This window comes from Delphinapterus leucas, chromosome 10 (genome assembly GCF_059928025.1).
Source record: "Delphinapterus leucas isolate spDelLeu-1000000601 "Yukka" chromosome 10, BTC_Dleu_Yukka2, whole genome shotgun sequence".
NCBI lineage: Eukaryota > Metazoa > Chordata > Mammalia > Artiodactyla > Monodontidae > Delphinapterus > Delphinapterus leucas.
The window spans coordinates 29103062-29119123 of record NC_143138.1 but is presented as its reverse complement, the minus strand read 5'-3'; the positions used below and the strand labels follow the sequence as shown (position 1 = coordinate 29119123).

General features: G+C 40.6%; 1 protein-coding gene across 5 annotated transcripts in view; it reads left to right on the top strand.

Annotated features, from left to right (window-relative positions):
* Window positions 1-10839: 10839 nt before the first annotated feature.
* CD2AP (CD2 associated protein) overlaps window positions 10840-16062 on the top strand; it is a 105861-nt gene continuing 100638 nt past the window's right edge. Inside the window, exon 1 of one of the 5 annotated variants that reach the window (XM_089918638.1) lies at window positions 10840-11114. In XM_089918638.1, coding sequence (XP_089774764.1) covers window positions 11111-11114 — 4 coding nt within the window. In that variant the 5' untranslated portion in view covers window positions 10840-11110. The remainder of the gene's footprint in view (window positions 11115-16062) is intronic. The other 4 variants (XM_089918640.1, XM_089918639.1, XM_089918641.1 and 1 more) reach the window with 4 other exon arrangements.

The window sequence follows — 16062 nt, the reverse complement described above, 5'->3', positions numbered from 1 at the left end:
GTCTGAAACAGGCCTCAGTGGGCTAAAAACAATGGTCAGCAGGGCTGTATTTCTTTCTGGAGGCTCTAGAAGAGAATCTGTTTCCTTGGCTTTTCTAGCTTCTAGAGGCTAGAAGCCTTGGGTATGGCCCCTTCCTCATCTTCAAAGCTAGCAATGACTCCTCAAGTCCTTATACTACCGTCTCTATGGTTCTCCTGCTCTGGCTCCCCTCTTCCACTTTTAGGGATCCTTATGACTACATTGAATCCACCTGGATAACACAGGATGCTCGCCTTATTTTAGGGTCAGCTGATTTTGCAAACATAATGCTCTCTGCAACTCAATTCCCTTTTGCCATGTAACATCACATGTTCGTAGGTTCCAGGGATTAGGACCTAGGCATCTTCGAAGGGCCATTATTCTGCCTTCCACATGGTTACCCAGAAAAATGACAAACATCTCTAGAATAAAGAGCTTTTATAAATCATTGAGAAAATAATAAATAAAAATAGGAAGATGAGCCAAGCATATGGGCTGGAGGGCTGGCAATTTTATTTTATTTACTTAGTTCTGGCTGTGCCGCACAGCTTGAGGGATCTTAGTTCCCCGACCAGGGATCGAACCCGTGGCCACTGCAGTGGAAGCCTGGAGTCCTAACCGCTGGATCACCAGGGAAGTCCCCGGGCTAGCAATTTTAGACAAAGGAATAAAAGTAGTCAATCTACAAAGATTCTCAGCCTCCCAAATATAAGTTGAAACAACGAGGTATAATATTTCTCCTACCATATGGACTAAATTCAAAAGATCGTTAAATACTCAGTTTTGGTGATAGTGTAAACTGTGGAAAATGAATCATTGGCACAACATTTTTGGATGACTTTTGATCTAGCCATTGCACTTCTATGAAAAATTTCACACTAGTGTACAAAGATGTTCACTGAGGCAGATTTATGGTACCAAAAAATACAAAAACCTGGAAGTAATTCAAATATTCGTTAATATAAAATTGGTCATGAATCAGTAAAACAATGGAATGCACCATTTGAAGCAATGACTTGATATGGAAATAAATACATTGGCATGGAGAGGCGTCCATTGATCAGATAGGAAAAGCACAGTTGCAGAGCAATATGTATAGTGTAATTATAAGCAATTTACATGTAAGAAAATGAATAAAACTACTGGTTAATATAAACCGAACTGTTAATAGAGGTTGTTCTGAGACATGGGCTTCTTTGGGACTTTCCCCTTTTACTTTACACATTTCGGTTTGTTTGAATTTTGTACAGCAAGCATTTTTTACATAATCAGAAGAAAAGCATAAAAATGTGCATGTGATTAATATATGGATTTAAGAATAGGCCAAGTTTTTATTTGTACTGGATAAATTTGATTTCAATTTATCACTTCATTAAAAAAAAAAAGCTCATCCTGAGTCATGATTAAAACATTCTCCTCCGAAAATGAATGGATGAATGAATGAAGGAATGAATAATTAAGAGAGATTTTCTCTCAGGCCTTTCATCATGTGATATTTCTGTCTCTGTCTCTCAAGAAATTTGTTTAAAGAGTTCCTCTTTCTCAGGCTTCTTCCCCTACAAATGAAACTGTCCTCACTGGCTTTCAATTCCTGTCTCTACAAGGTGTCTGCCATGAAGATCCTTTCCCTTTCATTATGGTTTAAGTAATCTTCAAATAGACCCACTAACTAACACTTTCATTTGGGGAAGAGCGATCCTTAAGTGAACTTAACCAGAAATGGAAATTCCTCTGAGGCTGTTTCTCTTGGCATATCATTTCCCTGGGCCTTGGAAAACTGATGGTCTTTTAACACAACTCTGTTGTGTGGTGATCGCAACATCTTTCTGTTTTGTAAATGTTTTATTGAATTGTTTAATCGGATTCTGAAACATGGAGTACCTCTCCCAATCCTGGGTTCTCGTTTCCACCTGATGTGAGGTGACATCGCACACGGGTGGTGACTAATTTCTTAATCAGCAGGGCATGACTCTTTAACATGTTTCGAGCACAACCTTGTAGTGTCGTAATATCTCGGATTTCTTCATCCTTTGTATACATTTTAGGGGTGAGAGGTAAGGTTTGAAGAAGGTGATGATTCCACGTGGGAAAGGGAATACCGTATGCGTGTAAACACAAATATGCGTTTTGTGCAGAGGCGGGGCTGATGAAACCCAGACGTCACCTGCAAGGAGTGGCTGCGCTGATGCAGGGTAGATAAGATTTTTCCAGCATTTCTCTCACGTTACCAGCATTTATTTCACTCCTTCCTCCCTCCCCATAATTCTTAGAAAAAACTATGACCCCGTAATAAATAGAATGAAGTTATTCTGAATATACATCTTCAGCTTTTTTGAAATAATATTTCTACCAAAATTCTGGTATGTAAAAATGAACTGAAAATTATGACAGTTTAACAGGAACTGTCTTCACTACAAAAGATAAGGGACCACTTAGTCAAGCATATACCTAAGTAATCACATCTTGGCTAATCGTCTCCAGGAAGAGTTTGCCACAGAATGGCAAATAATCCATTTATAAGACAGCATTCATAAGAAGAATCTGACCAAATCAGTGAGGTCATAACTCCTTGATTTGAAATCTTCAGGACGTAGAGACATAATTTTATGATGTCTTTCTATTGTTGCATTTAGTACACAATTATTGAGAGCCTCCTTTGTGTTAGTGGTTGGCAAGAATGCAAAGATAGAGAGGACAGAGTCCCAGTCTCAAGGCCATCACCATCACAACAGGAAATGCAAGTTGTAGGATAATAGCTGTACTACAAAAGAAAATATACCAAATGTTCCAGGAGAGGTATAAGCACAGTGTTTCTGAGGAAGGAGAGAACACATTTAAGAAAGAAGGGGTCATGTGGGAGGTGGCACATGAGAAATAATATAGATGATTTATATTGTGTACTTGGGCAATGCAACTTCTTCCCTTAGACCACAAGTTCCATGAGGGTAGGGCCCACGTCTCCTTTATCACTTCTCTACACCCATCTACACAAGTACCTTGTATACCTCCCAGCACAGAGTAGGTCCTCAATGAATGCATAAAGATGGGAAAAGAGATTAGCATCAAGTGTCTACTCTGTCCCAGGCCCTTTCCTGTTTGATCTTTATAACAAACCATGGAAGAAGGATTCCTTTATATCCTTTATATATTCCTTTATATTCTCTCTTTAAGCAAAAAAAGAAATTATGGCTTAAGGAGCAAATTGACTTGAGATAAACTGAAACATTAGCTGTGGAGTTAGCTCTGCATTCAAGCATAGGCTCTGCCATTTAATAGTTATGTGATCTTAGACAAGGTAATTACTGGTCTCAGTTTCCTGCTCTTTAAAATGGGGATGATAATACCATGATTCATAGCATTGTAGTGAGGACCGTACGAGGTGAGGGATATGAAGTGTGTAGGTAGGTCAGTGCCCGAGACTTAAAAGTGGTCAGATGCTGTTAGCTGTTATTAATGCTACTTTTGTTGCTAATATTGCAAAACAAGAAATAGCATCACCTAGTTTACTGATTTATTTTAAGGAATACATTGAGATTACGTGCTATTAATGTGTAAAAACTTTGTTACCTTAAAACTGTAACAATAAGGTCTCAATAAGATCTAAGATTACTCTGTGAAAAGATATTTGGTGGCCAGGGAGGGTTAGGAGATCAGAAAGGCTACGTATGTAGAGTTTACTAGACCGGACAAACTGGATTGGCAATCAAAGGTCAGTGTTAAGAGAGATATGGTATAAGATAGAAAGGGTGGGGAAGGAAGAGTGAAAAGGGAGGGGGATTTCGTCTAGGAAATTAAGGGTAAAAAAAAGGTAGCTCAAATATAAAATTATGAGAGGGCACATCAGAGATATGACTGTTGAGAGAAAAGAAGGGGACAGAGTCCTGTTAAAGCATCAATTCTAGAATGAAGAAGGTAGGCATGGTGTGCAGGAGATCATTTAGAAAGACTCGGGTTCCCTGCTTATAAACTGGAGGTATTGATATAAGCCTCAGGAGTAAGGAGGTTGAGGTGTAGTATGTGTCACTGGAATTTACCCTCAGATATTTAAGCAGATGTGAGAAAAGGCAAATGCTGGGTGAGGAGGAGTGGGCTGACCAGGAGATGGAGGAGATCTCCTTAGGAGCCACATACAGCATGTGGTGCAGTTGTGGGAGTGGTGACGTGGCTCAGAAACCGGCAGAACGGTATGTGAATTCTCAGGAATATGCAGAGAGGAACGTCTTTTGCTTTGGCAGGTATTTAGTCGTGGATTTCAAAAGAATGTCGGAGGGCTTCCCTGGTGGCGCAGTGGTTGAGAGTCCGCCTGCCGATGCAGGGGACACGGGTTCGTGCCCTGGTCTGGGAAGATCCCACATGCCGCGGAGCGGCTGGGCCCGTGAGCCATGGCCACTGAGCCTGCACGTCCGGAGCCTGTGCTCCGCAACGGGAGAGGCCACCACAGTGAGAGGCCCGCGTACCACCAAAAAAAAAAAGAATGTCAAAGCAGGCAGTTTAAACACTCCAGTCTCAGATGGGACATAACCCTCGTTGCCATCTGTGCCCTTAAGGAAGTTAAGTAGGGATTTTGAAATAAAGTTTCCACTTCTTGTTTCAGAAACAATTCATGGTAGATAAGCAGAAGCATAGACATATAACAGTTTGATGAGTGCCTTTTAGTGTCACATCAGGCAGACACAGAAATGGTATTGCCCAAGGGATAATGATTACAGATGGAGTCTTCTTCTGGATGTTCCTTTGGGTTATTTAAAAAAATAATAATAATTCATTCTTTGTCATTTATAAAAGCTCACAAGTGAAGAAAACATAGATCACTAATATTTCTGTTTTCAAAAATCTCTTTTTTGAAACGTGGTACAGTAACTTGTGATATGTATAAATATCTTCTTATTTGGGGGAAACAAGTTATTTGCATGTACTGTTTAGAATTTGCAAAGAGATCTAAATAAGAATTCTAATTCATTACTAAATTCATACTAAAACGAGAATGTACCCAGTTTATTCATTTGTGCCATGTCTGCAAAAAAGACCAATTTTATTTAAATAAATGTAAGTTCAAAACAGTTAAGCATCTCTTAGCTGGAAATCACAGTCCTTAAAGGCAGAGCTGCTGTTTTCACAGTGCCCAGCATACATAGTGTCTTGTCTATTATGTTAGTTTAAATGTTTTTTTTTAATATTAGTGAAAAACATATTTATTAATTGGTTGAGGGTAGTGGGGCTTAATCAATGCTTATAGAACCAAATTTTTTGTACCTAATTTTTTGAGACATGTGAAATTTTTCCTGTGGCTGAAAGAGCAAAGCAATTGCCTACTTAAGATCCTTCATTAACTACCTATAACTTCTAGGATAAGACCTCAAATCATTTCCACAACACATGAACTCTCTGTGTTTGACTATGGTTCTCCCAGCCTGACCCCCCGCCAAAGGTATCCCAGGCTTTCAATAGTATACCTGCCTGTTGTTCTCGCTGTCTAAATACACTTCCTTGTCCTTATTGAGCAACTCCAATATACCCCCTAAAGCTCCCCAATACTTGCTCTTTTAAGAGCAGGAACTATTGTGGGATGGGGGTGGTGGGATGAATTGGGAGATTGCAATTGACATATATACACTAATATGTATAAAATAGATAACTAATAAGAACCTGCTGTATAAAAAATAAATAAAATTAAATTAAAAAAAGATATGGAAGCAACCTAAGTGTAAAAAAAAAAAAGCAGGGACTATATTTTCTTTTTTTTTGGTATTTATTTATTTGGGCTGCACTGGGTCTTAGTTGCTGCATGTGGGATCTTCGCTGCGGCATGTTTTCTTTAATTTAAAAAAAATTTTTTTGGTTGCAGTATGCAGGCTCTTAGTTGCGGCATGCATGTGGGATCTAGTTTCCCCACCAGGGATCAAACCTGGGCCCCCTGCATTGGGAGCATGGATTCTTACCCACTGGCCCATCAGGGAAGTCCCTATATTTTCTATCTCTATATTTATGACAGAGCAGGTGCTGATCTATAATGGGTGGTCAGTAAATGTCCGTTGAGTTGAATAAATGTGTACTCAGGGCCAGAAATTCTTCACATGATATTGTGTATATAATTGAATTGCCTGATATTTGAAAAATGCAAATGTATTTGTCATTTGGAATTGCTTAAAATATCTGACCCTTCAAAGGAGACTAGCTTTAACATTTTGAAAAAGTAATGCTTCTTGAAAGAGACTCTCTTTGAGGACTTAGAACAAGGCTCTATGACTTACCTACCAACCACCAGCTCTGTAATGACACTACCATCCGAATAAAGTACAAATAACATTATTTAAAAGGTCCTTTCAGTTTGCAAAGTAGTGATTCATTTGGATGGGCTCATCATGTTTTTATTTTTTATTTATTTATTTATTGGTAATAGTGCCTATTTTTAAAATAATTAATTAATTTTTGGCTGCATTGGGTCTTTGTTGCTTCGCGCGGGCTTTTTCTAGTTGCGGCGAGCGGGGGCTACTCTTCGTTGCGGGACGCGGGCTTCTCATTGCAGTGGCTTCTCTTGTTGCGGAGCACAGGCTCTAGGCACGTGGGCTTCAGTAGTTGTGGCACGAGGGCTCAGTAGTTGTGGCTCACGGGCTCTAGAGTGTGGGCTCAGTAGTTGTGGTGCATGGGCTTAGTTGCTACACGGCATGTGAGATCTTCCTGGACCAGGGCTTGAACCCATGTCCCCTGCACTGGCAGGCAGATTCTTAACCACTGCCACCAGGGAAGTCCCTCATCATGTTTTTAACTAAATTTTTTCTTATTTGCAATAATGAAAAGTGCTTAGAGAGACCATATGTTTGAGCACATGCCCCAAATTGCTAACAGAGTAGCAGGAGTTTGTTAGAAGCTGATGGCTCCAGTTTGAGCAGGGACATTTTCTAGCTTCACTAACCTCACAGTATAGGCATTGTGTTTGAAAGTATTATTTCCTTCAATTATTTTCTAAAGAATGATTTTTAAAAGTTCAGGTTATACATTGATGTAATTTGTGCTGAAGTATACAGTAAACTAGCCAAGGCAAAACAAAATAACAATAAGAATGCTGGCTAGGAAATCTAGCTCTGTGCAACTGAGAATAAAGAAAAGAATTAGTTGTCTCTAAGATTTGAGCTAAATCAGTGTTTTAAAAATAACACAATCAAGTTAATATTTAATTTTCTTTAGAATAATCTTCCTGGTTAGAATAGCTTTCACCAGAAGGAAAGAAGGTAGATGGTTTTTTCAATATAGATATCTTCTGATAAATTCCTAAGAAAACATCAGGAAGACATGATGGCAGTCTAGAATGAATTAGATTGGTGGAAATTATGTCATTCTCACAGAAATTGTAATATTCTCTTTCATACCAGATCAATATTCAGCAGAAAAAAAAAGAAAGTGAGTCATTAGAATGGTATTAGTCAGGACTTCCCTGGTGGTCCAGTGGTTAGGACTCAGCAGTCTCACTGCCAAGGGCCTGGGTTCGATCCCAGGTCAGGGAACTAAGATCCCATAAGCCGCATGGCATGGCCAAAAAAAAAAGAAAAGAAAAAAAGAATGGTATTAGTTCATTTGTCTTAGAATACAAAGAAGGGTGAGTATAGATGGATAAATAAATCCTAATTCATTATAAGATAAAGGAAATAAAGACTAAAAGAAAAGGTAATTTGTTTTTAGCTGAAAGGAATTTGAGGTTAAATCTAAATATATGATGAGATTATCATCTCACCATATTTTTTATCATCCAACTAATAGTTACTACTGAGGAAAGCAGTGTTTTGAGCTGAGCGATGTGCTAGTTACATAAAAATGTATAAAACATAGTGCCACACTTTAAAGGCCTCATTGAGGGGGTAAGACTTATAAGATGAAACGAGCTCCATGGATTAATTAATAGCTAACAATTGCTCAGTACTCACAAATTTAGAACATAGTTTCACATACCATTTTGTAAGTTTAAAAAATACATTTCTAGATTTCATTCTTCCATTGGGATGTCCTTTGTCTTCACCTCTGAAAGACAGCATTAACTCCGGGATTGTGATTACTTCCTAGCTTTAGTTCAGTTTTCTCAACCTTTCTTATTGTCCTATTCCCTGATCTTTCCAATTTCTTTTATGATCCAATATGTCAACGTCACCTCAATGGGGTATTGCCCTCTGAATTTCCAAAGTGATTTTGCTTATTTTAATTTTCAGACTTCTAAAATACATGGTTTATGGTGGAAATAATACAGATCCTGAGATTTCTAGGCTATAACTGATTGTACTGATAGATACTTTATCTTTTCAGATTATGTGACCTGACTTTTGGTTAAAATAATATGTTTACCTTATCTACTTGTGGCCTCACTTTTTTTTTTTTTTTTTGTGGTACGAGGGCCTCTCACTGTTGTGGCCTCTCCCGTTGCGGAGCACAGGCTCTGGACGCGCAGGCTCAGCTGCCATGGCTCACGGGCCCAGCCGCTCCGCGGCATGTGGTATCTTCCCGGACTGGGGCAGGAACACGTGTCCCCTGCATCGGCAGGCGGACTCTCAACCATTGCGCCGCCAGGGAAACCCATGGCCTCACTTCTTAATCGCTCATTTAGTCACTGAAACCTTTAACTGACTTTTAACTTTTCTATTCTATATATTCTAAATATATGCAGCTATATATATTACACATTCTGTCACGTATATTCTGAAGTTATACTTTCAAAGGTAACCTTATTGTCAAATCCAGAGTTCTCTTTTCCCTTCTTCTGTTTGTTTTCCTTACCCTCTCTTCGTTTCTATTCATTGGCCTTTCTTCTTAAAATATCTAGGATCCTAGAGACCAAGGTATTTAGTTCTCTTCCAATATCTTATCTTTTTCTTTACCTCCTTCCATGAATCCTCTTTTGCCTCCCATCAGCCTCATTTTTTCAAAGTTTAAATTGTTTGCTTTCTTATGGGTTGCAGGAGCCACACAAGTTTCAGAGATATTCCGTTTGCATTTCCACTTTCACTCCTTACTTCTAGGACTCCTCCAGGTTGAAATTATTGCCTTCCTCCATGCTTTAGTTCAATTTATACCTTCCCCCTGAAGCTTGCCTTGCCCATAGTAATTTTCCTTTAAATTTTCAGGAATTTGACTCTCTCTACCTCATACTGTTAATAAACTATCTGTTCATGTCTCACTTCCTGGTTAGAATTCAAAATCTTTGAGGGTAAGGGCTGGACTTCAGCTTTTTTGGTTTGTTTATTTGTTTGCTTAGAAGGGGACAATTAACATAATAATAAATATTTGTTGACTGAAAAAAGTCACAATATGTTTCATGGTTTCAGTACAACACAGCCAATATGTACATCTTTTTGGGTGTGCATATTAAATATTTTTCTTTTATCCTTTTTGGTCTCTGATTGTAATGGACAATTCCTGTTAAAAAGGTACCCTATGTAATCTTTTTAGAAATAAAAGATTAAAGGATGGCAAATGCAGGCCTATAGGAGATAGTGGAAATGGATATTTACAAAGTTGCTACTATGTGCCAGACACTGTGCTTTGCACTATAAAGATTTCTTTCGACAGACTCAAGAAACTGAAATCCAGCAAGGTTAATTTATCCAAAGTCCCACAAAAAATAAATGGCTGTGCTGAGTTTCAGAAACCCGGGTTTGCCTGGATGCTTGTGAGAATTAAGTGACAAAGCTTTAAAAAGCACCAACAAATGTTGCTCTCACAAGCGTCTGTCCGGGAACTGGGTTTGCTTGAACAGTAGAGGAAAAAAGTTGGCTGAACTTTTTTTTTTCTTTTTGAGCTGTTTGGCATGTGGGTTATTAGTTCCCCTACCGGGGATGGAACCCATGCCCCCTGCAATGGAAGCACAGAGTCTTAACCACTGGACCGCCAGGGAAGTCCCTGGCTGAATTAATTATATATATTTCTAACTCTAAGAAAGTGTCATGTCTGATTACAATAATCCTATGCTCTTTTTCATATTCAGGCTAGAAAAAAATGCCAGGCAATCTCTCAAATCATGACTATCCCGATCTGCTCCCCCCTCCCCATCAGGTAACAATTTAAACTATACTTTCGAAGGAGAAAAGGGATTTAGAAAGTGGTCTTCAGCGGACAGAGACTAAAGGAACCCAATAATTTAATCCTGTAAAATAGAATTTACTCTGTGCCTAGGATTTTTTTCCGACTAAGAAATGCTTCTGATTCATGCGGAACTTTGCAAGGTAAGCCGCGGGTTCTGATTGCAGCTGGACCTCTAAAGTTCGAAAGCAAACGGTTTTTCTCTCTATTTCTGTCCTCTTGCATCTCTCTCTCGCGGTCTCTTTTCTTTTAGGTTCCCCAAAGCCTGCTGCAGCAACACTGCAAAGTGGGGCAACCCAGGCTCATTTGCCTATCAGCAAAAACTCTTCGTATCCATCTGAAGCGACAAACCACACAACACGCCTGTCCCAGCAGCTTCGAACTTCAGGGCGGAGGACTTGTCGCAGCTGTGCCGCACGGCTCCCCCATCCGCTCCGCGCACCTGGACGCGGGCGGCGAGCGACCCCTGGCCATGACGTCACCGCACCTGGCAGCCGCCGGGGGCAGGCGGTGAGCCGGAACGCGGCGGGGGCGGGGCAGGGAGGACCGAGGATTCTCGCGAGATTTTCCTCCTCCCGGCCCAGCTCCCGGCACCTTCCCGGCCTCTGTCCCCGTCTCCACCTCAGTCTCTGGCGTCGCGTTAGAGGACTGCAGGCGCCGAGGGCGCGGCGGGGGGGGCGGGCTCCGGGGCTGGGCTGGCGCTCCGGGTTGGAGCCGGCGGCCACGACGAACCGGCAGGTCCCACCCCGTGGCGGGAGCGACCGGGGGTGGGGAAGCCGCCGGCTGGGCGGGCGGGGGAGGGCGCTCCAGCCGCCGCGAGTGACGAGCGGCCGCCGCCTGTTCCTCACGGGTGGCGCGGACGGGACTGGCCAGGGAACGCCGCGGGCGGATGGAGGCGCCTTCTTGCCCCGCCTGAGCTCAGCCGGGCTAGAGCCGAGCGGAGGGCCCGCCTCCTGCCGCCGGAGCGGCCGCGCGAGCAGCCGGAGGAGGAGCGGCGGGCGCCGTGCTGCTCCCCGCGGGAGCCCCCAGCATGGGTAAGGGACTCGAGGACGCTCCCGATTTGGGGAGACGGTTCCCCTTCTCGATCTCGGCGGGGAGGGGGCGGGGGTCGGTCCCTGCGCGGCCACACGGCTCGCTCCCCGCCGCCCCTCCTCGCCCTGCCTTCCACCTTGCTCTTCTGGCGGAGAAGTGCACCATCTCGTACTTTCCTCTCTGCCTCTTTACCTGGTCCCGGGAAAGGTGAGGGGATTGGGGGGGGGGCGCCCGATCACCTCGCCCCGCGCCTAGCTCCGCTCAGCCCCGAACCTTCCTTCTTCCCTAGCCCCTTCTTTCCTCCCCGATCCTGGTGGGATGGGGGAGGGTGATCGAAAAACTTGACAAACTAGCACTTTCAACTTCTTTATCTTCTGTGAACCTTTGTATAGATTGGCCTTTTAAAGCATTTTGTAGTTTGTTCGTTAGAAAAGGCAAAAATTTTTTTTCCCTGCTAGAACTTCCAAGGGGTGCCTCAAGGGCAGGGAAGCTTGAGTATTTACTCCGTTTCTACCTGGGCAAGTGTGTTGGCACTTAAATATTAAATCTCTTCCTGAGAACTGGATTGGCGTTTGGTAGGATTTCTGCGTTGAGTCCTTTGAGAAGCAGTTTCCTGTTTGGAGTTAGACTTCCTCGCTAGAAGGGGAGAAAAGTACAAGGCCTTATATGTTATTTACTATGTGCTTTAAAGTTTTTGTTTGGAGCTAGAGAAAGAATGTGTTGCAGCCTGGTTTGAAAGGGAGTTTTGTTGAGTAGTGTAACAATGTTTTTGATAACAAAGTTCGGTGTGGGCTAGGCACTATCTCCCTGAATCCTTTAAAAATGAAAATCAGTTTGAAAGAGAACTTTTTTTTTTTTTTAATCAAATGTGTGCCACCGTAAGGCATATGCATGCTCTGTAAGAGTAATCCCAGTGTTGGTTTTGTAGAGCAATCAGAAGGACGCTATCACTTCTTGCAGCTGAGGAAAGAGTTGGTACTGCTTCATCTCAACAAACTATTAACTGAAATTAATAATTCATGAAACTAACAAATGATTTAGGAGCAGGACAAATACAGAGTACTGCTGATGTGGCACCTACTGCCCACACACTGTTTTGTGGGAAATGCCTTAAGGATAGCACGTTTATAGACAGTCGCCTAGCTCTTCTTTGTTTTCTTAGACTTTCTACTTCTGTGCTCTCCTGTCTCCCTTTTGCTCTCAGGTAACTTTTGTACACATAGTGCTCTTAAACTTAGAAACAGTGAAACCTTTGCTACTTGGAACTTTCCAAGAATTTCTTTCTAATTTATTAGTTGAGCTTACTGGGTAATTGAGGGTTTATCCTCTAAGCTTCAAATTATAAAACAACTTTGAGTGAAAATCATACTAAAATTAAATATGGTATTCTTTTCTGTTTTAAGTAGGATGCAGAATATAATTAAATCTTTTGATGACCTAGGGTCATCATTTGTGACCATCAGTTACTGTGGGCCGTGAGGATCTGTTGGATTGTATATAGGACTGTAGATCAGATTTCTTTGCGTTTTGAAGTTATTAAGTAAGCATTTTTCTGCTTCCCTATTGGATGTGCTTGTCACTGTGATCGGTGTCCCCCTTCACCTTCCCACTGGTAATTTTTCTACGCCATTTTTTCCTCCAGAAATCAAATTTGTAATTCTGCATAAGGGTAAAAATGAGTTGACCCTTATTTAGTTATGAGATCCTCTTTTGAGAAAAGTGAGTATCAATACTTGAACATTGGAGTATTTATTTTGATTGTTCGGAGGCCTTTTCTCAGTGACTTTGCTGTGTTCTGGTTAGGTGAGTTGCCAGATTATCTTGGTCAAGTGTGATGTTTGTACACTCTCAACTTGACTACCCAGAATGTGTTTTAAAGGTTGATTACTTGGGTGCATTTGCAGTTAATTTTTGAAAGGTATTTGTCAGATATTGTCATATGAGTGTGTACTTTAAATTTATTGGTCATGTATTCATAATAAAATTATCAAAATCATTTAAAGGGAGTTTTTTCTTTAATATTAACCTAACATACTTGGTTTTGCTGTCAGAAGTCTTTATTTCTTATGACTTAAGACGATAGCTTAAAATATTTACATGGTATTTTATCTGGTTCATCACGAAATGAAAAATCTTTAATTTCTTCGTTTCAAAATAACTTGGATACCTATTAAGTGATGGTTCTTAACATTTAGGTGGTACAGCTAGAGAGTTGGAGCGTGCTTGGGCTCTGAACTGGGACAGTTTAAGGTCAACTCCTGGCTCTTCTACCTACTAGCTGTTGTGACTGAGCTTCAGTTTCTTAATCTACAAATGGGATAAAACTATCAACCTTATAGGTTGTTAGGAGGATTGAATGAGTTAATACTTGTAAAGTGCTTAGAACAGCCAATGTTGGTTGCTATTATTTTCATTTTCAAATAAATTTCCCTAAATCTTGCATCAACTTGAAAAAACAATTCTCAATGTTTGACCTTTGTTAGAAGCATGACATTGTCTTTGAGGGACCAGTGGCATGAGATGATTTTGTATCAATGCAGAAATAGGAAGATAACTTCCAAAGTTTGATATACTGTGAGAAAGTTCATTATTGGTAGTAAGTTTAGGAAAAACTAAGTGGGATGAGTGTTAGTAGAGACTTATTTGAATGTTGTCTTAAACTAAAGCACTGTTTTTAGTTTCTGCATTTATTAAATGTGGAAGAATGCTTATCATAAGGAAATTTGAGGCCTTCTGTGTGGAAGAATTGGGGAGAGCTTGAAAAAGATGGTAAGACAATACTTATATTTCTTATTCCAAAAGTACAGATCTACATTTTGGAGTGGAATAAGACAGAAAGCAAATGGCACGAAGTGTTACTATATATAAATTTTTATTTCTGAAAAAGTAAGCAGATTTTAAGGATTGAATTTCTCTTAATTTTAGATAAGGTTATGAACTTTTTAGTTTAAATTATTTTTTACCACCTCACATATAAGTCAACATGTTTAAATTATGAGGCAGTTAATGGGCAGAAATATATACTTGGTTTAGAGATAATATGTGTACTTCTGTAATACAGTGATTTATTTCTTTTCTTTGATTCACTCTTTGGATAAAATCTTGATTCATACAAATAAGTAGTGGCAACTGGAAATTGCCTCCTGGCGGCTCACCTTTCAATTTCAGGATTTACTTCAATTAAACTAATCCTGAGCATGAAAGAGGAATATTAGGAAATTTTTGTTTCAAAGTTGGATTGGACTTTCCTGGTGGTGCAGTGGTTAAGAATACATCTGCCAATGCAGGAGACACGGGTTTGAGCCCTGGTCCAGGAAGATCCCACATGCCGTGGAGCAACTAAGCCCGTGCGCCACAACTACCGAGCCTGCGTGCCATGACTTCGAAGCCCATGAGTCTAGAGTCCATGTCTTTGCAACAAGAGAAGACACCGCAATGAGAAGCCCCCGCTTGCTGCAACTAGAGAAAGTCCATGCGCAGCAACGAAGACCCAATGCAGCCAAAAAATTAATTAATTAATTTAAAAAAGAAACGAAGTTGGATCACTAGCAAATCTAATAATCAGTTGTGTTCCTTAATTAGTAAGTACTCGTGATCAGATTTTTCCAAGGGTTCAAGCTTTGAATAGTTATAATTCCATAAAATCACATTTAGGGTGAAAATTCACATTCATAATATTTTATATTTTCCTATAGAAATTAGCCTGAAGTTTGCCATATATCTCTCGTAAATGAGGGGTTAGCAAAGTAAAATGATGTCTTATTCACTTAATAAGATGATCTAAATTTTAAGGCATTTAAGATAAGAAAGTTAAGAAAAGCATGAAGTGCCTTCAGTTCATTCCATATTGCCAATTGAAAATACCTTCAAATTTTTATTTATAAGTAATCCAATCTGTGATTTTTTTTTTCCCTCCTCTCCTGTGTCATGGAATATTTTCCTCCATTAAGTGTATTTTAAGTATGATACCATTTTCTAATGTATTTAAAAAGTGGTGTCATGTCAAGAGGTTGAAGATAGGCAAAGAAAGGTGTAATGATTCTTGATATGTGTGAGAACAGGACAGCTGCAGAAGCAGTTCCTAGGTAAACTGGTGTAAGTTGTGAAAGATCTGAAAGTTTTCAGAGTTTCTGTTCAGAAAAGAAAGAGGGAATAAAACCTGATATGATGTGATTGAAATTTAGGTAAATTGGTAATCATCATGATGGATCTGTGACTTGGTAGAATTTGATATCCAACTACTAGGTAGGTTTACCTCAAGCAGGATTAGCTCTTTCTAGATGGAGAGGCCAGAACACTGGCCTGGAAATCTGGATGGAGGTACTATAGTTAGCCTCTCAGCATGAGGGATAAGAGTAGCAAAAGACAGTGTGCAGACAGGTGGAGTTGGCCAGGTTGGTGTGGGAGTGGGACGGTGGTGGGTAGCAGGTACTAGGTAGAGGTTCAGGCTGGCATCTTGGAAAAGGGAGGAAATGAGTTTTAGCAGTAGGCCTTGAAGACCTCGGAACCGGGAAGCAGAACCAGACAGGGTCCAGATTTCTTATGAGAGATACAAGGTAGCTATTTGTTTCCAGGAACAGAAGTGAGCTTGGTTATTGGAACTGTTTAGGATGTGGCAAGCAGTAATATTGACAAGATACTGAGCTCCTAAGCTGTAGAGCTTATATATTTTCTGCTTGGCACTGCGTCGGTAGCTGGATCTATATGTGTGTTACAAGTGGCCCTGGGTAACTGGCGTGAAAGGAGATTCTCTGTCTCAGTGCTTGAGGATATTTCTTGCTCACAGTCTGGCGCTCCCTCTGTTTATTTGGTCTCGGGGATTTGATGCATCTGCTCTTTGCAGCTATTTATTTTTCACCTGTTCTTCTCCTTTCACACCCAAGGCAAAGCAGATTACAAAGTTTCAGCATACCCTTCTGTTTCAGAAACAAGTGCACAATCCTTAACAGT